The 24,985-nt window shown below is 50.1% G+C and overlaps 2 protein-coding genes across 5 annotated transcripts in view; both read left to right on the top strand.

Moving 5' to 3' along the window:
- SYT17 (synaptotagmin 17) overlaps positions 1–10,507 on the top strand; it is a 49,017-nt gene extending 38,510 nt beyond the window's left edge. For all 4 annotated transcript variants that reach the window (XM_040574595.1, XM_040574596.1, XM_040574594.1 and 1 more), the window contains one exon: positions 9,343–10,507. In XM_040574595.1, coding sequence (XP_040430529.1) covers positions 9,343–9,539 — 197 coding nt within the window. In that variant the 3' untranslated portion in view covers positions 9,540–10,507. The remainder of the gene's footprint in view (positions 1–9,342) is intronic.
- Positions 10,508–12,972: 2,465 nt separating this feature from the next.
- CLEC19A (C-type lectin domain containing 19A) lies at positions 12,973–19,457 on the top strand. Its single transcript, XM_040574587.1, has 5 exons — positions 12,973–13,104; positions 17,714–17,879; positions 18,292–18,385; positions 18,591–18,723; positions 19,183–19,457. Exons 1-5 carry the CDS (start codon positions 13,014–13,016, stop codon positions 19,260–19,262), a joined length of 564 nt encoding a protein of 187 aa, XP_040430521.1. The 5' UTR covers positions 12,973–13,013; the 3' UTR covers positions 19,263–19,457.
- Positions 19,458–24,985: the final 5,528 nt, after the last annotated feature.

Raw genomic sequence — 24,985 nt, 5'->3', positions numbered from 1 at the left:
GAGGTTTGGGGCATTCTGGACCAGTTCTTAGATGTTTTATCCTCCTTGGGTATATCATCATTGTACGCTGGAAATTGTTGGCATTTACAGACCAAAGTGCTTCTCCTTCCTTCTCCGTTGGGGCAGGGTCCCCTGTACAAGTTTTCTGTCTGCCTTCCCTTCTGTGCCTACCTCGGATGCTTGCTGGAGGTATCACTGCCTCAGTGTCCCACCCTGATGCCTAAAATGAGGTGGGATGAGCTCAGGGGGAGGCTGTCTCCACCAGAATGTCAGCTGTACATGGCTTCTCGCCAAAAGAGGCTAAAACCAGGAAAATGATTGGTAGTTGGTAAAAAGACAATTAGTGAGGCAACACCTCATGGGGAGGATGTTTGATTTTTAATTTACTCCACCAAACACCTTGTCTGGGTGATGAGCATCTGTTCACAGACGGTGGCAGACAGGCACGTTTCGGTGTGGTGCTTTGTTCCGCGTGCTGCTTTTGGCAGTGTGGCCATGGGCCATCTTCTGCTTCGGTGCAGGCAGAATTTGTCTCTTGCAGACAAACAGGGCTTTAAAGGACAACATGTTCTCCTAGCCAGATATACCTGTGAACAAAGGCATTAATTATTCCTTGTCCCTTGGTAAGGGGAGTGTGGAATTTGGCCCCAGCAGCAGGGCTGTCGGCTGCTGCCTTCTAGTGATGCTCTGAGGGCACTTCGGAGCACAGAAAGAGATACTTGAGGTGCAACATCAGGCTCTGTGCTCCAGAGGTCTGGATGCTGGCGTGTAGAGGTGTGCTCTCCCCGCTGATGGGTTTTGGGCAGGCTGTCCTCTAAATCCCAGCCTAACCTTCTGAAAGCCCCAGCTGCACGGCAGGAGGTAAGATGACACCTGAAATCTGAGCACTGTGGTATTTTGTTAATGATTATAACATTGTTAATAACAATCGGCAGTAATGCTGTTTGCGTTGCAGCAAAGCCCAGATGGCCCAATAAAAACCACCAGAGCTCCGGGGCAAACCGCATCTTGGTGACTCGTTAACATCTTCTGAACGCCTACAGCTTGCAGGCACTTTATCTTCTGAACCATTTGTAGGATTTTATGAGTCTCTTCACTGTTCAGTATGCTTTAATGATGATTTAGGACCAAGCTGGTTTTCTTTGTTCTTTTTTGTTTTGTTTGTTTGTTTTTTTGAGTTCTCAAGGAATTGCTGTTGAACAGAGGGATATTGAACACCTACACCTGTGGTTTCAAGGGCTTCCACGCACCATGGGGGCTCTGACAACACCACCAAGTGCTGTTACAATTCATGTCTTCAGCCCACAAGATCACGCTGATGCTTTATCCCGTGGCTCTAATTAACTTCCAGTTAATAGAGAGTGCTTAATTAAAATAACAGATTGCTGTTCAATAGCAATATACCTTGTTCCTCTACTGCCTCGTTTTCCCTTTCCCTTGGCCTTTGGGAAAATTTAAGGACCATTTAATGAAATTTGAATTTTTAGAGGAAGAAAAATCCTTGTCAGGATGTGTTGATAATGGTTTAGTTTGGGGTAGTTCAGTTTGCTTTGGCTGAAATTATTTCTTTTTGAGGAAATACTGCCTGCTGGAGCATATTCATTCCTTCTGTGCCATTACAGCATGAGAAGAGAAGAACAGGGTCTCCCTTGAAATCCTGACTTCTTGCTGGAGGCGGATATTTCAGGTGGATCAAGATCTGGAATAAGCAGTCACTAAAGGCACAAACAGACACTTGGGAGCACAGGCTCACAACTGTAGCCCTTTGCTCTTGTGGCTGGTGGAGATGGTCTGGTACAAATCCGTTTGATTTTGTACACTGTCTACTGAGTATTTTTTGCATGGTAGAAAATGGTTTGGGGTGCTCTTGATCCACACGGCAGCATTTCTGGGACAGTTGTTGGTGAAGATGAAGGGGAGAGCAACTTTCACCGGGCAGAAACCCTGAAGAGATGGGCCAAAGCTGAAGGTCTTCATCAGCACCACACCTTCCAGGCAAGCCAAAGCTAGGCAGACAGGCAAACCCTTGTACCGAAGGCTTAGAGATCCCAAACCCACGTTTACCCAAAGCAGCTTGAAATAAAACTAACTCATTCATTCTGGGTGAGTGGTCAGACTCATGGTGTAGGCTTTGGCGACAGGGTGATGCTTTTGGCTTTTGCTGGGACTGCATGAGATTTTTAAGAGTCCCGGGAATGGGATGGAGACATATCAAGGCTTTTTAGTGGTATTTTTTTAATTAACAGGCTGATTTCCAAATGTTCGAGTTAGCTGACCAGGTTGAAGGCAAATAATGGATTTGGCCTCAGGCTTCTCTGGAAATACGTGTGAATTTTGATTTGCCTGGCTGTATGTTGGCATCTGAAGGTCATGCTTTCATCATCTTCAGGTGCCCATTTGCAGGGATGGAAAACCCAATCTGTTTGGGGTCATTATACATCTAATTTCTGACTTGTTGCTTCAAATGCTGATCTCTTGTTTCTCCTATTGCTTTTTATTAAAATATATATATATATTCAGGCACTGTCTTTTGCACACATGTATGGGGAAAAATTGTCCCCTTTAATAAGAATCAAATGATTTTCTTCTCTGTGCTGGTGCACAGGAATAAGAGGTGGCTTCTGATTTTTAATGGTATCATGTTGGGTACCATAATCTCTCTTAGATGAATAGATAGGTAATTTGATGCTAGAAATTTTTTGTTAGACCTGTGCTTCTGAAGCACTGTGGTATCTATATATTCCATATGTCAGGAATATATAAATATTGCAGGTCAGCAGTGGAATCTAATCTGTGTTTAAATCTGTGTAATCCTATTCTTAGTCAAAGTGAATAAAAAGAAAAACATTGATGTCAGCAGAGGATTTTCTCAGGATTTATACCTGTTTAATTTAGATCAGAAATTGGCCTTTGTGTCTGGCATTATAAAATACTAAATGCATTTATGCACTGGGCACCATATGGTCTGTGCCCAGCTCTAGCAAGAACAACGGTGCTGCTGCTTTGCTCTGCACAACGTGACCCAGCAGGTCCTGCGAGGGCATCTCCGCTCTTGGGGTGATGGGACCAAGCAACCACACCCAGGTTTATTATAAAAATAGTCAGATACGACCTTGAGGCTGTGGGCAAGCTGCTGTGGTGAGAAGATGCTGGTCTCCCTGTGATGCCAGGGGTCTGGCAGCCCCTGCCTGTACCACATATTTTGGGCTGCTCAGGGAAGATGCTCGGGGCTGGGTTTAGCTTTTTGCACAGACTGTCCACTTTCATGAGTGAGACAGGATTAATAGTGGCGAGAACACCAAGATGTTTTTGCTTCCCAAGCCAATCTGTTGCTTGCAAGCAAGGCAGAGTGAAGACTCTTCAATCTGACTGACCTTGTTAGTAAGAAGTCTGTGCCTTCAGTCTGTGCATCACTGCAGGCATGGCAGAATAGTATTTTTCTGGACGTCTCTAGAATTTTTTAGGAATCTTTTTTCTCCTAAGGAAAGAACCAAAGCTGCTTCTCTCCAGGCCAACCTCCAGCACTCACTGATTTTCCCAAGCCCATTAATTTAAACAGTCACGCCTCTCTCAACCTTGCTCCTTTATCTTGTTTTGCTCATGCCACAGTGAAAGAAATTGCTGAAGCGTCTCACTGGGTGTAATCTTCCTGTGTATCAAATGAAGAGAAATCTGCTTGGCGCTAGCTGCTGAGGCAGCGGGGCAGCCTGGAGATGAAATGCCCGTGGCTGCCGGAGGTGCGGGAGCACGCTGCCCCCCTCCCAGCTGGGATGCTTCTGCGCTGGGGCTTGCTGCCTTGTCTGCTTTGCCTCCAAAGCTATGAAAACTCTATTGCATTAAGGCATAATGCTCTGTGCATAAATCTGACCTCTGTATTTCCATGTCTTAGTGTTTTTGTTTTGTTTTGTTTTTTCCCCCTCATTTGTTTCCAATGGTCCATCTATGACAGGTGAGGAGACTGGTAACGTGCTTGCCTTGCTGGCACAGGTTAGGAATTTGCTTTCTAACCACTGGGTGTGAAATACTGTGCTGGTTAAATGCCCCTGACCTGGAAAGGATCTGAGCTGCCAGGGGGCTGAGCCCCGCAGCGCCCTTTGGGACAGCACACGCTTCTCTGGTCGCTGCTTTAATTTCTGCGTGTAACTTGGCTACTTGGAGCTCTGCTTTGATTAGATCTGTTTAATTAGAAAACAAATGATTGGACATGCAGGGAAAAAAAAAAAGGGCTTTGTATAATCGATTTGCTGTTGTGAATGCCACAAAGTGCTGCTTACCAGGAGAAAGCCACGCAGGAGTTTGTAAATTGGTTTTGCCTCTTCTCAGTTGTCTGCACATGCTCCAGCTGGAGCACTGGGGCTGCCCTTGCAGCAGGATGAGGAGAGAAAATGGTTTTCCAAAGAAAGTTCCCTTGAATTGGTGGTGGTTTCCCTGTGAAGCAGCAGATGGGTACGTGCATGGCTAGGATTCGGCCACACGCTCAGTTGGTTCAGATTGCAGCTGCAGCTGGGCGTCCAGAGGATGAAGGAGATGCTGGGAAATGAGTTTCCCATGCAAGTTGAAGCCTGGTGGAGATTAAATTGATAAATGTGAAACCACCACACTTTGGGGGTTATTTGTTAGAGAATATTCTGTAAATAAGCTGATGGCAGACGTATAAATTGGATCAAGGTGTTCTGCTTGATGTCTAACCTGAAGGAGAACACAGATGAAAAACCAGAGGCCGATTCCTGCTTGCCATTTGTCCCCTCTCTCGGAGTTGTGAGGTTCCCCTTGCCTTGCAGGTAACTGATGGAGGAGGCTGGAGAAGTTATATTCTTTGTGCCCACCTGCTGCTGTGTGCTGGGATTTGTCTGCCAGCTCTGGGATTGGGTCTGGGGCCAGCGCCTGGGGGGAGGCTCTGGGGCTGGGGCCCTGGGCCCAGCACGCCTGCAGGTGGCAGCAGAGGCACTCAGCACCACGATGCTGGGAAAAGCTCGGGCACATCTGGCCTGGGGCTTTCAGGGCATGCAGATGCTGCATGGACCCAGCTAAGCAAGATGCTTCTGCAGATAGCTTAAGAAAATGTTCCGAGTTAGTACGCCTTCCCGGCTATTTCAGGGCTGCTATTATGCTCAGTTAAAGGAGGAATTTATATTTGAAATGCCAGCTTAAACTTTACTGTGTGCATCGGTCATAAATCACTAATATCTTGCAGTCATGCTCTTCACAAGAACTTGTGTGGAAGTGTCAGCGCAGAGGCAGAGGAAGGCAAAGGGCGTTTTGGCTGGATCCAGTGCCTGGGCTGACGCCGTCCAGGCAAACTCAGGGGTCAGAGGCAAGTGCCTGGTGGCATAGCAACAGGCAAAGCTGTCAACCGGTTAAAAGCAATTTGATGTGACAAAGGCTGGGAGGAGAGGAGGGAAAGCTCATACCAGAGCCAATTTTTGGAGCGATGGCATCAGGCTGATGGCAGTTGTGGTTGTGTGGTTGTGCCCAGCCTGGCCCTGGGGCGCTATCCAGCCTGTCCTGTGCAGGAGCCCCGTGGGGAATGGGCCATCCTGTGGCTGCTGCACTGGTCCCTGCCCCAGGGCAAAGCATCCCTGAGCACGCAGGCTGCCACTAGTTTGATATGGATCACTTAGGATCAATGCATCGATAAGCAGGTAGCATAGAAATGTTTGATTTACATCACAGTGCTTGTCCTCAAGAATTCAACCCTTTTAATGGACATGAGTGAACCCAATTTTCTTTTATATTTCAGCATTTCTACTAGAAAGAGATTTCTAATTTTTTTTAAGAAGTGTTTCTGATTCCAAATGCATCCCTCAGTAAAGAGCAGCTGCAGAAGGAATTGGTTTGACCTCTGCTTCCTTAATTGCTTTTTGCTCTGTGTTGGCCTGGAAATGGATGTTGCTATTGTGTAAATTACTGTGATGGTGGAAAGAGAGCTGATGAGATCAGGTGTGTGGCTTCTGTCAGGAAAATAGGTTTCTTAACTGGAAAGCAGTGCCTACCTGTCCGCAACCAGAGGCTGGGTCACTCTGAAAGACCCACATGGCAATTACCTCATTGTCTGATTCCGAGCAGCCCCACGGAGTTAGGAGCACATTTAGTCTGAAATCTCCTCTGAACTCCCTTTGGCCACTGGAAGGCAGTGCTCAGACCTCAGGCAGCGTGGCTCAGCCCGCTCGTGGCCTACCCACAGCCTGGAGCAGTGCCCGGCCGCTGGCCTGTGGGACTGGAGCTGCAGGGGCTCTTCTGCCTGGTGCAGGAGGTGAAAAGGAAGAGCCAGGGCTTTCCTCCTCCCGAGGTGGTGGTCAGCACACACTGGTCGGTGCTTGAGGAAACAGTTCCTTGTTTGTTTGACTGAGAAAAGTAATGGCTGCAAGAGGAGTGAAGAACGGGAGTGGGTTGCTCCAGCCCACTGCGCATCGTGCACGACCAGCGGAGCCAGGCTCTGCTTTCAGCTTTCCTCACCTGCCTTTGTGGGCTTTTGCAGTTCTGCTTTCTGAGCTGTTCTTGGAAGAACCAGTGACAGCAACGGGGGAAATGGTGCTCTTGAGTGTGGGCAAAGGGAAGGGCTTATTTTTGCGATGGTACTGTCAGCACCTGCTCCTGGGTAAGGTCCATGCGGGAGCTCTGTGCATCTGAACTGTAAGCAAACTTGCTCAGCAAACAATGGCCTTTTTGAGAGCGGAATAAAGCAATTAACCTCCAAGAAAGGCATGTCCTAGAATTTTAAAGGCTTGTGGATCTGGATTGTGGGCACACAAATGGCAGGTCATCTTTTGGGAAAGCTGCCATGGGAAACTGCAAGTCTGTAAACCTGTGTGGGATATAGTGCTGCTGCTTACGCTCCGCAGATGTGTTGTGAATAAGCATTTGGCCTTGAAAAACATCTCCTCTGTTCTTCAGCAGTAGGTCTACCTCTGTGGTATCTAAATTAGTTAATGATAGAAGCAACGACTCTTGTATAATTAGCACATTAATACCCTGAAGGAATCAGCATGCTAATTACCCAACAGGATGATATTAGAGGTCACATTCTCCAGCAGAGATGAGAGGATGAGTCCTATGGATTCAAACAGCTCCATTAGAAATGTAAAAAGCCTTCTCTGTTTAACAGGTAACACTTCTGGTGAGGTGCTTTACATTATAAGAATTCAAAATACTTGGATCAATGGTAAAATAAACTGTCCCAAAATGAGGAGCTGTAACACACCTTCTCATTTTACGGTCCTGACATGGATTATTTGTGAAGAATCAGTATGCCTGGGATACTTTTCCATTGCTAATTTAAACTGAGTAGTTGGTGGCTTTAAGACTTCATAGTTTGATTTGATATCGTCTCCTAGGATTAAGCTTCATCTTCTTTCATGCTTGAAATAAAGAAGGAGGAAAAAAAAAAAAAAAAAAGGAAAAAAATAGGGAAGATTTGGGGGTACTTCTATGTGATTTTATCATAATACTTGTTTTCACTAGGATAATAAATCATAGCAGGTCATTTAGCATAGTCATGCTAGCTACATTTGTGATCCATTGCCTTGTAGGAGAGCTCATTATTAACTCTGGCAGGCTGCAAACTGGTTGGGAATGGATGGCTTAAAGTTCCTCACCACATCCTCAGAAGGTGGCCTTTCCAAAGAGCACAGAGCTGTCCTCTGGACACTGGCACTTGCAGATGCACTCAGAGAGCTGATGGCGTCACCTTGAGATAGTTGGTGGTGGCAATCTGGGCAGACGTGGACTTCCTAATGTGGGGAGGTACCTATTTAACATGATCTGAGTTTTAATGCAATGTTGTTATTGCATTAACTTGGAGAATTGCTGGGGACATGTGACGGTTTTGCTTGCGTGGCCAAGAGCATTGTGGTGTAGAGACAGCTGAGCTAGCAGTAAGTGGACTGGCCGTGATGCTGGACATGCCATGGTGGCACAGAGCAGCCTGCATGGCTTCCGTGGACACAAGAGCACCATCTGTGCTGTTGCCAAAAATATCCCCAGGTTATTTGATGAGCAGAGCATCTCAGCCCTTAAACTGCATGTGTCAGAGCTGTCAGAAGGCATGAAGTGAGATGCAAGCTTGTGCGGCTTTATTTTGGGACTGTACTAGCAGGCAGCACCTGAGTCACCCAGAGCAAGGTCCCATCCTGGTACAGCAGCTTGCAGTCAGCACTTGCATAAGGATGGAGATGGCAGATATGCTAGGTAGCATATTAAAGCAATATTAATTAATCACAGGATATATTATGATAGCAAACGCACCCCTAAATAGGGGCCAGGTGCCTGCTGCTCAGTGACCTACCTGCCTGGAAGGGCGCATTTGGTACTGCCATGAGGGATCCTGGATTTGGCAGTGCTGGAGGGGCTCTGTGCCAGCACCCACCTTTGAACCTCCTCTGGCTGCACAAACCTGCATGGATTTTGGAGTCCCTGCAGACATTTGTTCTTAAAACTCCCCCTCTTTCATGGGAAAGGTTTTTAATCTTTAATATTCTAGCCAATGCCTGTGGATATCCTGGCTTCAGCTTTTGCAGACTTTTGGTTCAACTTTCTAATGATATGAAGCTTTATTTTTCAAAACACAAAGTGCTTTTATGCCTGTCCAACAGGAGTGTGCAGCATTTGCCAGGATCAGGCCCGTAATTATAGTTTGTGGCTGTCTGCAAGCTTTTGTTCCGCGAGGCTGGGCTAATACAAAGGACAGGGCGTTAGGCTTGCATCTCTCTTGGTTACTTCCCTGGACTTTTAACAAGTGATAATTATGGAAAATTGGTTCTGTATAAACATCCTGCTGACAGCCTGTGTGTGTGTGATTCGTGTCTTTAATTTGGGAATGATACGATTATCGTTAGAAGGAGTCATTAGCGTTTGCATTTGAAGGATGACAAGGATGTCATGCTCCAGAGGGTGATTCTTGTTCATTCACCCAGGTCTAGGCTGTTCCACGTGTTTCAGCATCCCGGTATGCCTGGACAAAGATTCCGGCTGTTCTTTAGAAGGTGTAATTGTTCACCATGTTCTTGCTAAATATCACCCTGGATTTGTGGGCCCTATTTGTTTGAGCTGTATTTTAATCTGTAGTACAGCTTCTCTTACTGCTTCCAAACTGCTCAGCGGGTATTTTGAATGATTTTGAGGTGCTGAGCTACATGCTGAAAATTATGGTGTTCTACCATCCGTGTGTGGCAGGCGAGATGCTCACTATTAAGGGTGGATTTGGTCTTGGGGAGGCCACAGGAGCCTCCCCGTGTGGTGCTGGGGTGGCACAGCCACAGGAGATGGCCATCCTCAAGCAGGCAGGGCTCAGACTGGACGGGTGGTGCGCTTACCTTGACCTGTCCCCATATCTGCTTCCCGCAGTGTACGGGCACAACGTGAAGAGCAGCAACGACTTCATCGGGAGGATCGTCATCGGCCAATACTCCACGGGTGCCCCCGAGTCCAACCACTGGCGCCGGATGCTCAACGCACACCGGACGGCCGTGGAGCAGTGGCACAGCCTGCGCTCCCGGGAGGAGTGCGACCGCGTCTCCCCCGCGTCCCTGGAGGTGACATGAGCTGTGACACCAGCGGCAGCCAAACCAAGCAGGCGGACGAGGTGGGGGAAAAAACCCCAACCACCAAAACACCCAACCTCACACCCACCCCACAGCAGCTCTATTGGACTGAAGCAGCTGCCGGTACCCGCCTGGCTGCACTGGCCTCTGTGCAAACCTCCGCAGCACCAACCATGTCCCACCGGGTCCCATGCCAGCAGCTCCCCTGGGGCCACCAGCGGCCTGGCCAGCAGGACCTGTTGCTACCCGCGTCCGGCTCCGGTGTTTTTTAGTGATGGAGAGCATCGTCCAGAGCAGGGCGGGCTGCAGGCGGAGGTGCCGGTGGACATGCCGAGATGGGGAAGAGTTTTGAGTTTCCTCTGCTCTCCTTACGGTCCAAATCCATGACTCGTCCTCTCAGAGATATACGTACCTGTGTGCTCTTGTTGGTGAACGTGGTAATTAGGCTAGGATGTTTTTTTAAATGGTAGAAGCTGTGGTGAAACCGATTCTGGCTCCAGTTTTGTCCTTGTACTCGTTTCAACAGAATTAAGCTCCTGTTAGTACGTGCCAGGCACACGCAGCCCCGTGCACGTGGGTCTGATGTACCGTCAGCAGTGAGGTCTGCCACTCTCCATAGCAGTCTGTGTGTGTCAAGTAGATACCGTGACGATATAGCGAAGTAAACGTCTCCAGTAGCACTTATACTTTCCAATACTTCCCTGTGTTGTGCAAAAGAAACCTGCTGTGGGGACTTTTGCGGTTAAGAACACCCAAAATGCACAATTTTAATTCCCTGACAGACTGCAGTGGCTCTTTCTGTGTTGTATGTGTTAACCGAGGTAGTTTTCGAGGTCACCACGTGAACTTAGCTGCAGTCAGGCTGTCCTGTTGGTTGCTTCTGTACATTTTTCTTTTTTTCCACAGCATATTGTCTGGTATGATGCAGACTGTATATTTATTGAAAATAAAAATCTATTTAATTGTGCCATGCATGCTGAGGTGGTACTTGTTGGCAGAGTTCATCATTGTGTTGAGCTCAGTTACATCCATGGCACAAAGAAAGCTGGGAGGTTGGAGTTCACCCCTTCTTATTGCAGTGATCCCGGAATTATTTAGGGGAAACTGGGGCAGAGCTGGTGACCTGATGGCCAGCCCGGTGCCTTGCTCCTGCTGGGCAGGGCTACCATCCAGTGTACATACACCTGAAGCAGAGGGGTCCAATGTGTGCGTTTGCATGGGGCTGTGGGTTTGTCCTCTGCAGGAGTAGGCCCCAAATTATTATGTAGTTTTAAAATTGCTTTATTTATCAACATTGTGTCTGCATGAAAATCTGTATCTTGCTTACAGCTCATTCACAAATCAAACTACAGAAGGATGTCACCTGCAAGGCAGCAGGGCTCAACACAGGACTTTCTGGATATTCATTTTGGAGAAGGAACCCCATCAGCTGTCTGACAGCCAACGCAAACATGAGTGCTCTGCAGCTGGGGAATAGGGGCACCCAGTTCCGTGCTGGAGCCACGAAGTGCAAGCACGGAGACACTGCACCAGGAGATCTTTCTCATGGCATGTGGGCAGGGTGGCATCGGATGGAGCCAAACCCCTTGGGAGCTGTGAGCCCTTGTGTCTGTTTTCTGGTATTTGAGCACCCACTGTCTTTGAATGTTGTTAAACAGAAGCTCTTCAGCAGCAGCCATGATGGGTTTGAGCAGGGAAGGGATGATTTGGGTGCCTGTGGTTTCCTCCAGGAGATGTCCTCGCCTCCCTGCCTCAAGAAGCAATCTCGCAGCAGCTCCAGGGCAGAGCGCCGTGCGTGCCCAGGCACAGGGTGGCAAAGGGCCGTGGTGGCCTCGCTGCCGTGCCATCACTCACGTGCTGCACGTGGGGAAGCCCCTGGCTGCCCACCCGCATGGCACAGCTGCAATGCCTGGATCCCTCCCTGCTGCTCTCCAGCACAGCTGGCACGTTGGCAGCCCCAACTGCAGGGACAGTGGTTGCTGCTGGGCTGCCCGTGGGTGTCCTTGCCGAGCTTCTCTGCCATGGGTGATGGATTTCAGTTCTGGTCTGTCTCTGCGAGTTAATGGTAATTCTGCAGGTGAAATTCCTCTCCTGTCCCACAGCAAGGGCAATAGCAAATCCTTCTCTTCTCTGGCTTTCCTCCCGGCTCATCTCATTGCTAAATCACGGTGCAGAGGGAGCCCTGGGCGAACACCCTGGAGGATGCTGACCTGTTCCTGCAGCTTGCAAAGGCTCAGGCAAGGGCTGGTGGTTTCAGCAGTCACTGGCCTCACTATTCTTCCACCTGTGGTCTATGGGCAGCAGCATGAGATTTATGCTTTCACTGAAGCCAACTTGAGACCTGCTGTGTGCTTTGCTTAAGCACTGGAGATGGAAACTTTGAGTGAAGTAACACGTACCAGAGTTTTGTTCTACAGTTTGCTGATAATTGCCTATAATATCAGCTTTATCTGGGAATTGCACACAGCTGAGAAGGGAGATGGCATGCGATGGTCTTCTAATGTTAAGTCTGAACTCCTTCATTTGTAATAGTCTGGTGTATCAATTCCTTGAGCAGTAAAGTTTTGGATCAGTATATGGAACTACAAATGAAAAGGGTAAGGAGTTTTCTTAAAACGTTTTATTTAATGCAAAGAAAATCTAATATAGGATCTCATGAGCTGCTGTCTCTGGAATAAGCCTGGATACTTTACTGAAAGCTTTGTGTCATCCCAAATTCTTTCTACTTGAATCCTGCCTGTAAAAACAGGAGTCATCCCAACTCAAGTCCCAGAAAAAATTGAAAATGTTAATCTGTGGATGAGAATAGAATGGGACTGGCACTGACTGTGTTCCCGAGCAGCTCCTTCAGTGCTGGCTGAAGGCATAAATTGGAAGTGGAGCAGGGCTGTGGCATTTCATAGCACGTGTGTGTATTCTGTTCCCCTTACCTGCGTGCTGTTCCTAAAGAAGGACTTGACACAAGATTTTTAAAAACTGAAGTTTATTTCCAAATACGGTTTTGACCATGGAAAGGAGAAGTGGAAGAGCCTCCGTCCCATCGCTGTTTGTTGCTGCAGGCTGTCTGATGTTACAGGGCTGCACGAGCACAGCGCGGGCAGCGTGTGAGCAAATGGAGCAGGCTTGCTCCTGTGACATCACTAAAAAAAATTAAAGAAGGTGCAAAAAGAGGCGGCAACGGATTTAAAAATAAGAAGTAAAAGCCACGAAAACCATCTCCTCCTTGATCCTAGGGGGGAGAAACCCACAAAAAGCTTCTCCGCCTCGCTCCTGGGGTGGAGAAACCCACGAAAAGCATCTCTGCCTTGCTGCTTCTGGAGTAGGGGGGGGACCTACGAAAAGCATCTTCCCCCCCCCCCCCCCCCGCTCGTGGGTCGTGGAGGGCGGAGGGCGGCAGCGGGGAGGTGCGGGGCGGTCCCTGCCCGCAGCCGCCCCCGTCCCGCAGCGGCCGCCGAGCCGCCCGGTGCCGCGGTGATGGGCTGGGGCCGCGCCGTGTGCGCGCTGCTGGCCGCCGGGCTGCTGGCCGCCGGGGCTTTCCCCCAGACCAACATCAAGATCAGCCAAGGTGAGTGCAAAGCGCCAGGAGGGGATGTAATCCCGCACCGCCCGTGCAGGATGGGGATGGCCTCGTAGGGGGGTTTTAGGGGTCTTGGAGGGGCGGCAGCTGGCTCGGCAGTTTGTCTCGCTCCAGAAATCTCAGGCTTGCCTCGAAATCAAGTTTCTTCTCTTGGGTGCCCCAAGCAGCCCTGCTATCTCCCCTGGACGCTGAGGCTCTCTCCGCTGGCTTTGTGTGCAGGCAGCTGGGCTTTCACCCGTAGCGATGCGAGCTGCTGTGCCACGGTGCCAGAGGAGCACCTCCTGTCCCTGAAAAAAGGTCACCGATGTGAGATCCCCTCCCCATTCCCCGTTTGTTTTTCCTGAACTGGTTGTAAGCCTGAAGCATGGCGTGGCGGCAGCCGCTCTGTGTCACTTTGGTTTCCTGCAAACTTTCTGATGGGGCTGGGGGGAGCGGGAGCCTGTGCTCATTGCGCGGTGTGCCCCGTCACATTTACGGCTGCTGAGAGCAGAAAAGGACCCTTAAGTGTCGTTCAGAGACTTTGTGAGAAAAAGGAGCTATGGGTTTCCTCCCAGCTGGCCGATCTTCACCAGCACTAATTAAGGAGAAAAAATGCAAGATAATTCCTATCTGTTACTGTGAGCTGCAGGGGGGCGGCTGTGGCAGCCTTGCATCTCCAAATGGATGTGGCAGAAGATTTTAATCTGTAGAGACAGCTTGGTTTTGTTACGGGGATTTAAAAGGCAAAACACTCTGCGTGAAGGGAAGTCACTTTTCCAACGTGCTTCAACAGCTGTTTAAAGTTTTACTTGGACATTTGTAACACGCACTTAAAAACCCCACTTCAGTGTGTGTAAGGTACCATTGGGTCATTAAATGGTCTCCGTGTCCATCAGCGGCTGCCCTCCCCTCCAGCTCCCTGCATCCCTCAGACACTAGGAGACCAAAAACCCTCCATGAGCTGCTTGTTTTGAATGTGGCCACTGAGCATGAGACTTTTTTATCTGTTAATGAAAGATCTGTGTTACAAATGGCACGAAGGTGGGGTTGTTCGTCAGTAACGAGCACGGTGTCAGTGTTAAGGGCATGCTTCTAAAGCCCTTGGTGACCTGAGGCATATCAGCATCACACGGTAGCACTGTCTTAGCCCCTGCTACGTGCTCCTGCCCCTCAAACTCCCCTTACTCTTTGGTTTAAGTCAATAAGGAGGACGTGGGCTCTGCCTCAGGTGGCATTGTGCCTCCCCACCCCCAGCCATGCTTCAGCCGGAGCCATCCTGGAGGGTCCTGGGCTGCCTGGTCCTGGCCCTGCAGTCTCAGCCCCCCCTCTGACTGCCCATCAGTCAGCAGCTCAGATGCAGGGTAGCTTTCTTTTTGAGGTCAGAAGGCAGCATCAGTTTACGGATGTGCCAGGAATGCAGTTTTAAGACCATGCACGTCAGTGAGGTCTCTCCTAGCACCTACAAGCTTTTGGTAAGCCATCAGCTGCTGAACCGACCCTACCCACTGTCCAAAGCACTTCAGTGGAGCCACATCCCCCCAGGGGTCTTCACTACACGGACATCTCTCACCGACCCTGTCCTAGCCCCAGACTTTGTCTCCCAAAGCTACTGACTGCCGGCGAAGCAGCACACAGCCTTGGCGTGGAGCTGGTAGGGAAAAGCCTGCCCTTCACCTTCACTGATGAGTCAGGGAGTCACGCAGTCGGTGCTTTGCTTCTTCAGTAGCATCCCGGGACAAAAAGGCTGATGGGACTGGACTGCCCGGGGTTTTCTCCCTCATTAATTTGTCACTGGAAAGCAGCAACTCGGGGAAGTGAAACTTTATGCCAGAGCTGAGTCAGACTCTACACAGCTCTGACACGGAGTTTTCCCAGTTAGGGGGATCCTGGTGCCTCTGAGCTGGGTTTCAGCAAATCACTAACTAGGAAGAATCCAGTTGTATTGGCACCAAAACAAATTCAGTGAGCGCAGAGCTCTTTTTCTGACCCCAAATTCTTGTTTTCCGGCTTTTCTGGGTAAGTACTATCTGCCTGACACAGATCTTATCTTCAGCCAAGTTTAGACAACCGTTTTGCTGCTGCTGCATTTAAACACGTCCCTGGACATAAAACTGCTGCACTGCAAATAGGCGAAGGAAGGACAGAAGGATTCATGCCCTCATTTTCTGCCAGAAATTTGGGGACAAAGGGATGGCAGGGACGTGGTCCCACGGGTGGTGGCTTTGATGCAGGTGCGGCTCCAGCCCAGAGGAGCTGATGCTGCTGAGGGCAATGTTTTACTGGGACACTTAAAGGTGAGAATCTGGTCTGAATATCCCCCCCAATGCTTCCCCCCTTTCTTTTTACATCAAATATCACTATCAGCTGCTGGCTTAGGTTATGAGGTTTTCCTACAGAGCTGTGAGTATGCTCATACACACATGCATACAATTTCTTACAGCTTTCCTGCTAAAAATAGCCCCTGCAGTTCCCAGATCAGGGCAGCACCCCCAGTTGTTGCTGCCTGTAAATGTAAGAGCAGAAGTCCTCCTCCAAAGAGAGTGCCAAAGCCTCTGATCCTGACCCGACAGAGAGGATGCTAATTAAATGCTGACCTCCCTTCTTTTCCTTTTTGGTATATTTAACCTTAAATTCCTTCAGGCACCTCTGGTTCGCTGAAGCTCATCAAATTAATGCTACCTAATGGGAAGCAGCGCAGAATAACAAAGGAGGACTGTCTCCATCTCGCACTAGGTTTTGGCTCCTCGGGACAAGGAGGGGGGTGCTGGGGGCCCACTGTGATTCACAGTGCCATGGGAAGGCAGGGAGCCGCTGGCCTCAGCCCCGTGAATTTTGCCACTGTGCTGCTGGAGGTGAAGAGTTCGTCGGGGCTTTTTACACCTCTATAAAAGAGCCAGTTGCTGGCTGTGTCTGTCTGCTGCAGCCCCGTCTCCTGGATCGGGCCCTCTGCCCCTGTGCTGGGCTGCTGGCGGTGGGGACAGGGGCCCTTGACCAGTGCCATGCCGCAGGAAATCGCATCAGCTTGTGGCATTCCTGCTCCTTCTGCTCTGTTGGCACAACAGCAATAATTCGCCCTGCTGAGGGCTGTTCTAAGGGTTTTCCAGGGAAAGGCTGGCTGGATGTGTTTCTGAGCCCCACACCACCTCTGAGCTGCCTTTGGCTTTGCCAGGCTTCTCCCCTTGTTTCCAACCAGGCGTGCCTTGAGGTTACTCCTCAGAAGCTCTGCAGCCCCTCTGAGCTGCCCAAAGCCACGGCTCCTGCAGGGAGCTGGGCAGGGGGGTGAAGCGGGGCTGCCTCGGATGTCAGGGGAACAAAATTGCTCTTTGCCTTTGTGGCTTGTCCTCTGCTGTGTGCTCTAAAGCAGCCTCAGGAGGGGTGTTTGGGAAATGCTCAGAGCCCCTGTACCAAAGAGCTGACGAAACATGAAATTACCACTTGGAGCTGCTGGAGAAGAGTTCAGCTCCACTCAGCTTTGAATTCTTCTCATTTCTCCTTTTTCTCCATACCAACATTGCCTTCACTGCTACTACATCAAATGTGGCTGTTGGCAGGGGTTCGCTCTGCCCACCAATGACCCGCGGTCACAGCGATTTCCCCCAGGCCCTTCAACACAGGAGGCCCTTCAGCAGCGCCCTGACCTCTTTGGGCTTAAGTCTGTTACCTGCTTGGGTAGCTTGGTGGCATCTGCCTCTCCCAAGTACTCGGGGTGTGCCCTAACCCCTGCTCCCAGCACCATGGTCTCTCTGGCAGGACCCGGCAGGGATGCAGGAGCCATCTCTGGGGGAACTGGTGACGCCCCAAGGCTCAAAAACCAGGAGCCCATTTACTACATGATTTTGTGCACCATTCATGTGTTAGTATTTGTCGGGGCATAGTGTGTGCTCTGTGATCTCACTTCTGCTCAGAGGAGGCTGGCAGAGGGACCCGTTAACACTGCTGCAGTGTTTATATTATGCAAAGGCTCCAGAAATGCCTCCTGCACCCCCAAAATAGCCTCATCTAGGGGAGCTCCCCTGTCCTGCTGAAGAGCTGTAGTGGCTCTGTGGGGCCCCAGCTCTTATCTCCCAGGGAGGCAGATAGAGCGGCACCGCTCCCTGCGGCCTCCACGGGGCTATTTTTGGTCTAAAATCCAAGGCGTGCCTACATGCACGGCTGCCACCAGGCCAGGACGAGGGGGCGGCGAGGGTGGTTTCTGGGGAGGAGAGATGCGATCTGGTCTTATAGGAGGTGTGAGCAGGAGGGCAGCGCATGGCCACGACCCTGCAGCCCCAGCACCAGCTCTGTCCTAGCACGGTGGCCCCAGTGCTGTCTGATGGAGGTGAGAGCAGCCCTTATCTTGTTATCTGCAGTAGCACAAGTGAGTGCCTCCATTTAAAGCACCCACTGCCTGAAGCCACATCAAACAGGCTTGCATTGCAAACCTCCTGATTTTCCTAGGCATACACTGAAATTTGGAAACTTGTGGCTATTGCAAAATTTATTTGGGTTTTAGCTACCTTTTGCCTGGCTTCTGTGAAATCTGCTTTTTTCCCACGCATGTGGCTTTAGTTTGTTGGTGGGGAGCAGGGCTGGGCGCTGCTTCTCCCGTAGCACCTGCATGTCCTCTGCTCTGCCCCAGCCCTGCCGGAGCCCGTGCACGCCTACTCCTGCCCTCTCTTCTGGACGGAGTATGAAGGCCACTGCTACCGGTACTTCCCCATCAACAAAACCTGGGCTGAAGCCGACCTCTACTGTGCTGAGTTCTCCATCGGCATCAGGTCAGCGAAGCTGGCCTCCATTCACAGGTGAGAGCCGCGGGCATGTCCTCCTCCTGGGGAAGCAGGGATGCAGGCACAGTGCCACCGAGGCAGCACAACCTTTGTACTACAACTGAGACAGGCCCGATGCCTTGGGCATGCAAAGATGGTATAGAAAATGCCTTTAGCTGTGCTGGCAGGAGTAGTGCTATTATATTCCCCAAGTTCCCTGCAAAGTGCATTTTTTTATCTATGAAAAAGGGGTAGAGATCTAATACGATTACACACGCTTCTTCTCCCTCACCCTACACACCTTTTGCAAAGACCCAGCACCAAATCACCAGCAATCACAAAACAGGAGCCCATTTGTCCAGCCCGGGGGTGGAAGATGAGGGGGCATGTCCACGACCCTTTGCCTGCTGTAACCTTTCAACTGCTGTGTTTTGTGCTGTTTTGCCAGCTGGGAAGAAAATGTCTTTGTGTATGACCTGGTGAACAGCCGTGTCCCCGGCATCCCCACCGACATCTGGACAGGGCTCAACGACCTGCGGCAGGTGAGTGGCCCCTGCCTCTGCTCCTACAGCGGTCCCGGGCATCACCTGCAAAATTTATTGTAAAACTTCACTTCCCTGCTCGGCCAGTTCTCCCCATGTCCCTGGGCTGTCTTGCACCCATCTCTGCTTGGGCACGTGGCCATGGGTGCCTGGGGGTTGGCAGCTCTGCAGTGGCCACATTTCTCCCTCTGCCCGTGCCCTGCAGGAGGGTAACTTCGAGTGGACGGATGGCTCCTCCTATGACTATAACTACTGGGACGGCAGCCAGCCTGACGACGGCATCCACTCCATCCCGGAGGAGGAGGACTGCGTGCAGATCTGGTACCGGGCCAGCAGCGGTAAGCGCGGCGCGCGGCGCTCAAGGGCGCGCTGAGTGCTGTTTGCATGTGAATAAATTCCAGCTGCTGCTCGGGCTTTTCTGGAGAGGCTGCTGGCAGGGTGGTGATTTGCATTTTAAATCTTTATTATTATTATTTTCTCTTTTTCTTTGTAGAGAAGGGTGTTTTCTTTATAAACACACACACATACGTTTTCCTTCTGCTTACAGCCCACCTCCTCTCTCAGAACAGGAGGGGAACATCACTTTAGAGAATCCCTAAATTTAGTCAAAGGTCAAATTTTGTCATCTCTCCCTCCCACACATGGCCTGCTGCAAAACCTGTCCCTTGGCCAGTGTCCCCTCCCTCAGTCACACCACGGGCACTTGCTGAAGCACAGCGAGGCCTTGCCTGTGCCACAAGCCAAAACCCTAAAGGCCCTGAACCTCAATCCCCACTAACGCCTTGGTTTTGGGGCAGCGCTGCGCTCCTGGAATGACAACGCCTGCAGCCGAGCCTTTCCCTTTGTCTGCAAAATCCCCTCGCTGGCTCTGGACTGATCCTGCACCCCAGCTTTGTGCCACCTCAGCGGGGACGAGCCGGCCGGGACGTCACGGGATGGAGGAGGCCTCATGCGCAGGCTGGAGCCGTGGAGCTCTCCCCGCAGGGAAGCGGTGACAGGAGGCGTGCTGCAGAGCAAAGGAGGACCCAGATTTAACCCTGGGGTTGGGTTTTAAATAAACTATTGCACCGTGTTGGAGGAAATCTGTTATTTTATCAATGCACCAAACCGTTAGGAAAAAAAAAAAAAAAAAAAAAAAGATTTTTGTCTGCTGATGTGAGACGAGCAGGGAAATGGTGTTGGTTTTCTGTTAAGTTACACAAAATGCCTTCGTATTGTGGGCATTATTTTCTCCCTGCTGAAGTAAGTGATGGAGGTGGCTCTGGCTCTGTCGTGAGCAGGAGCTGGGGGGCAGCAGTGGGTTACCCAACCTGCCCCCCTGGGACAAGCCTCATGCCTGGCCCTTGCCTCACCTGGAGCCCCCCAGGGCCAAGGGCAGGTGTGCAGCATTGGGCCACCAACACCCGATTTGGGATGGGTGTGTGACAGGAGGGTGGGAGGGGGCTGACATGTGCCAGCTGGGGGCGGCGGGGTGCTCTCACCCAGCAGGGGCATCGTTATGGGGGAGGCTCATCTGGGGGTGGTGGTTGTGTTTCAGTCGCTTGCTAGGGGTTGGCAACCTGCTTCTTGCATGTGCGTGGGGATCTGTGGGGTTTTGGTGAAACGGGCTCTGGGGAAGCCCAGCAGGGTGCCTGAGGGGAGAGCAGTGCTGTTGAGCTTCCTTAAAACATAAAATCAACAGCTAAATAATAACAATAATAAAGAAAAACAATATAAAGGAAAATAAAGATAGAATTAAAAGATAGATTAAATTATCAAATAAAAAATGAGAAAATAAAAAAGATAGAATTAAAGACAAAATAGACAAATAAACTAATAAAAAATTAATAATAGTAATAACAAAAGACTAAATTTAAAAAAAAGAACAAAATAAGAAATAAAAAGAAAAAAATACAAATAATGATAGAATAAAAAGAGAATTATAAAAAAATAAAAATGCTCTTCTCTCTCAGAGCATGCAGCTCTGTGAGGGCACCTCAGGCAGAAGCGGAGGAGCAGGAGGCAGGGGACACGGGGAAAGGCTGGGGCTGGGGCTGGGCGCTGCCTAGTCAGGGTGAAGCAACTCGGTGTGGGTGGAAGGGAAGTGCCTGGAGCAGCTGTGCTGTGCTGTAAGGGGATATCTGTGTGCATGTGTATGCATATAACACACACACGTGCTAAACGGCATGTCTGTGCCTCTCAGCTGTGGGTAGGTTCGACTTTTTGCTGTTAAAGAGAAAATGTAATATTAATTCCTCCTAATTGCTTCCTATAAACTTGTCACTGGCTTATAAAACATCACCGTTTTCACAGGTCCTTTGAATAGGACATATGGATAGATAGATAGATAGATAGAGATACAGATTTCTTTCCCCACACAATAATAAAGTAAGAAACCAAATTTCCTTTCCTTTTAAAACCAGCTTCAAGGCATGGTGGCTTCTCTGGACGTACAGGAGTTTCTCCACAGGGTGTCCCAGACAGGGCAGGGACCTCTTGACACAAAACCAAGGCAAATCCCTTGTGAAGATGAGTAAAAGCATCTACATAAAATTCTTTGGTCGCCCCTGATGTCACCATCTGAAACACATAACATCTGAAAGATCACACTTTCCGGAGTGATTACATTGGGTGCAATGAGGTAAAGGGCAATGGGGCTGACACAGCTTCCCCCAGTGTCACTGCTGCTTTTGGCTAAACTGGGAGCTTGGAGTGAAAATGTGAAAGCTGGTGGGGGTAAGGCTGTGGTTGTTGGTGGGAACGTGTGTAGGAGCCAGTTTCTAAAATGAGGTAATGCTATCATCCCTGGTATGTATTTAAAAGATATACATTTTAAAATGTATTATATATATATAAAATAAATTTGTATTTTATATATAATATATATATAGGGAAGGGAAGGGAAAAATATATATAGGGAGAAAGTGTGTGCTGTTCAGGCTTTTCCAGCTCCCCTGTGCTCTGGGAATCACAGGGGCTGAGGAGGCCGAGGACTGTGTCCTCCTGGGCCTGTAGAGGCTGTGATGTTGAACCTGCTGGCTGGCCCTGGCCTCTGCCCTTCCCAAGACCGGGGACCGGGGCTCAGTGCCATAATCCACCCTGAAAATCAACCCCTCTGGCATCAGGGTGTGAGGTGGGGAATGCCTCGTGCCGCTGGGCTGTCCTGGCGCTGGGCTGGAGGCTATGTCTTTCCTCGGTCACGGGTGCATGTGGAACCTCGCACCCCAGCAGGAACTCATGGTTGAGACATGAGACGGACAGGAGGCAGGCACACGCTCAATGTTTTGTCAGCCTGTGAGATTCCAGAAGACAAAGCCCATTTATTTCCTCCAGGAGAGCAAACCTTCTCCGTTATTTGGTTAGTTATTGCTGCTGCATAACTGGAGTGAGTCAACTGAGGAAGACTCACCCTGCTTCCCCATGGAGAACAGCCTTTGTGGGTTGGTTCCTTTGCTTTTCTTTTAGTGGCTAGTGGGTTAGACAAATTGCTGTCTCCTGGAATTGGTGGCTGAGGAACAAATGGTGCTGAAGGGAAGCAAAAGCAGCTGGGCCGAGGGGGCTGCATCCTTGGGTGGGTGCTGTGAGCAGCCCCACTCCTCAAAGGCACCATGGTCACTGATGCATGGGTTAACCCATAAAATGATACCAGTTATTGTTGATACCATGCATGCATTACCTTCTCTCTGTGCTTTTCCTCCTCCTTTTATGTGTGAAAATAAAGTTTTTAGGATGGTTTTGGCATGTGGGGCAGGAAGTAATGTGTGTGGTTTCTCCAGGCCTGTGCTTCGTCTGCTATCAGAAAACAATGCATACAGATAACAAGGGTTTGTAAAGAACCAGATGTGGAAACAGGGCCTTCCTGGTTCCGACAAGTTTAGCAAAATGCTGGGCACTGAAGGAGGCAGCTGGGTGTGGGCAGTGCTGGGCCTGGGGCTGGTGCTGCCTCCCCACTGCTGCTTCCCCTGTGCTCCTGTTCGGAGGAGCTGGGAGCTCAGCACCGTGGGGCTCAGCACCCCTCAAGCCAATAACCCCACTTTTCCCTGCAAGTGGCTTCAGACATTTTGAAGGAAAGGTTTGACAAGTTCCCTTGGGAAAATGTTTGAAGAGTTGGACCCTACAGTGACTAAAAATATTGCTAATGGGGAGAGCCTATGGAAGCTGTCAGCTCCAATCAATGTCTTCATTTCCAGGTAAAAAGAAGTGAACTTGCGTGACCAGAAAGTTGGGGCCAGAGTTAATGGGGGCTTTGTTTTGCAAACCTTCCCTGCTTTCTCCCCAGGCTCCAGGATCCTTACTTTAAAAAGAAACCACACCTATTCCATTGCTGGTGTCTTCTGTTTCACAGCAGTCAAATCCAATTCGTGAAACAAAAAAGGGAGTTTTCATCTCCCAGATGAACTCCTGGATCCATGGGGTCTGCTTGGTGGAGGATGAGATGTGCCCGTGCCCTTGGTGCTTTCCTGGCCGGGAGGAGCTGCAGCTCCTCAGGCTGAACATTTATTTTAATTTTTCTGAACATTTATTTTCTTTTTTTTTCTGTGCCCCTGCCCGTGATCCCCAGCTGCCCTCTTGCCTTGGCTGTCTCTGTGTTGCTGGCTGCAGGCACTGGGAGGCTGGAGGCAGGGGACTCCCCCACGCTCCTCCGCTTGCAAGCAGTGTATGCAGGAGGCTCCTGTTACCTCTGAGATTTTTAGGAGCTGAATATCTTCCTCTGTAACACATGAAACTCAGGATAAGCTAGTTGCATACACTGGGAGCAAACAAAATAATCACCTATTGATGACAAATGTCTTTGCCCTCCTGTACCCCATTTCTTGGTCTGTAGAGATGATGTTGCCCCCAGCTCTGGCATGACAGGCAGGACGGATGGGACTGCCTGGACAAACTGCCTTTTAATTCTCTTTTTCCTATCATTATTTTATTTTTATTTCTCGAAATTCACTGCTGGATGTCCAGGAGAGGAAGCTGTAAGGACAAGCTCCAGCCTCTGAGCCACCAAAACAGCTCATGGGCGCTGTGATGCGGGGAGGGCGGCAGGGGGCAGGAGCTGGGCTCAGTGCATTTGGTTTGTACAGCTGCGAGCAGCCTGCACCACCCTTTGCCAATACCATTACATTTTGAAAACCTGGGATTATGCATAAAACCTGCCCAGAGTCCGGTTTGTCTTTGGTCTGTGCATCACACAAGCATTTAGCACTTATGTGCAAGGTTGATAAGCCAAACTCAGGGTTCTGAGAAGGCAAATGCATTTTTTAAAGACCTTCAGACTGCTGCTGCCCCAGGAAAGGGGTGCGGCCATGTTCTGGAGCCATTTACAAGAAGGCATTGAGTAGGATGTGGCCCCTGAGCAGGAGACAGACTTTGGTGTATTGGGGGCTTCCCTTCTGCGTCGTGGTGTTTTTTGCCTGCACCGAGGGGTAACAGGGAAGGCATGGGCTTCCAGTGGAATCTGACGTGATGAAGAGCACCGGCCCCTGGGTTTGCAGCCCTTTTTGGTGTGGTGTTGACAGGGTGACCAGCTCTTTTACTAAATGCTTTCGCTTGGCAGGGACTTGGCACCTTGGCTGGAAACTTCCATTCCCGGTTGCAAATCATCAAGGCGCTGTTGATCAGATCTAATGAGAGAGTAATTGGTTCCTGCTGGTAAAGTCGGTCATCCTTGACGGTCACTGTGCCAGAAGGCAGGTGATGTGGTAGAGAAGGGAGTCACAGCTGGCACCAGCACAGTGAACTCACCGGAGCTGCTTCACGAGGATGCTGCTGCAGCCACCCTGCTGCTGTGTGTCCGCTGTGCCACCACCTTGGCTGGGGCTGCTCTCAGCAGGAGGAGGTGACACTCCTCGGGCTCCTTTGGGTGGTGTCCTCAGAGGGGGCTGTGCATGCAGAGATCCTGCTGCACTGGCTAACCGGAGCTGTGTTTTGTCATCTGTTAAAATACCGTCCGGCTCTTGGGGTTGCCACGGCAACCGGATATTTGCTCATTTGTATTTGTTGAAAATTATTCTCGGCTGTTGATTGCGGTGTTTGTGGAGCTGCCTGTCAGGGTGCCGATGTACCGGCACTTGTCAGGGCTGTGCACGAGTGACTGGTACGGCTACAGAGCACATTTCCAAATGGAAACTTTGCTGGGGTGTGATGTGTGTTACATCCACATCCCTCTGCCCAGACCGGGTAACACAACCCCACGATCAGGGCAGGTTTACTGTGCTCATCCTGTCTGAAGTCTGCTCGTTGTATCATGAAGTTGCTTGGGATAACAGTAAATCCAAGTTGCTGGAGACCTTGCTAAGGAAAGGAAAGGGTTTGCAGGAAGAGATTTCTTTCTTGCATCCTGTTAGCATGGAGAGGACTGCAATAAAATATCCTCATCTTGGTGCACTCAGAGGTCTGGGCGTGCTGCAGGGTAGGAAGGTGGGGAGGCTTAACCAGGAGGCAGGTTGGTGGATAACCATCACCTGTGTGATGGGGACAGAAGCTAGGGGCTGGAGGGTTATTTCTCAGGGGAAATAACCACCACCTTCAGCTTCCAGAGTGCCTGAAGGCTTTGTGGTCTGGGAAAGAGCCAGCCTGGATTAAATGTTCACTGGTTTTCACTTGGTGGTGCAAAGCTGTGGAGCACCA

The sequence above is a fragment of the Cygnus olor genome, chromosome 15, assembly GCF_009769625.2.
Source record: "Cygnus olor isolate bCygOlo1 chromosome 15, bCygOlo1.pri.v2, whole genome shotgun sequence".
Taxonomy (NCBI): domain Eukaryota; kingdom Metazoa; phylum Chordata; class Aves; order Anseriformes; family Anatidae; genus Cygnus; species Cygnus olor.
This window is presented reverse-complemented; position numbering and strand designations above follow the sequence as displayed.

Coding starts and splice junctions, on each gene's coding strand:
- CLEC19A (XM_040574587.1), top strand. CDS start 13,014: ATGGGCTGGGGCCGCGCCGTGTGCGCGCTGCTGGCCGCCGGGCTGCTG. Junction 13,105..17,713: donor CAACATCAAGATCAGCCAAG/GTGAGTGCAAAG, acceptor GCTCTGCCCCAG/CCCTGCCGGAGCCCGTGCAC. Junction 18,386..18,590: donor GGCTCAACGACCTGCGGCAG/GTGAGTGGCCCC, acceptor CGTGCCCTGCAG/GAGGGTAACTTCGAGTGGAC.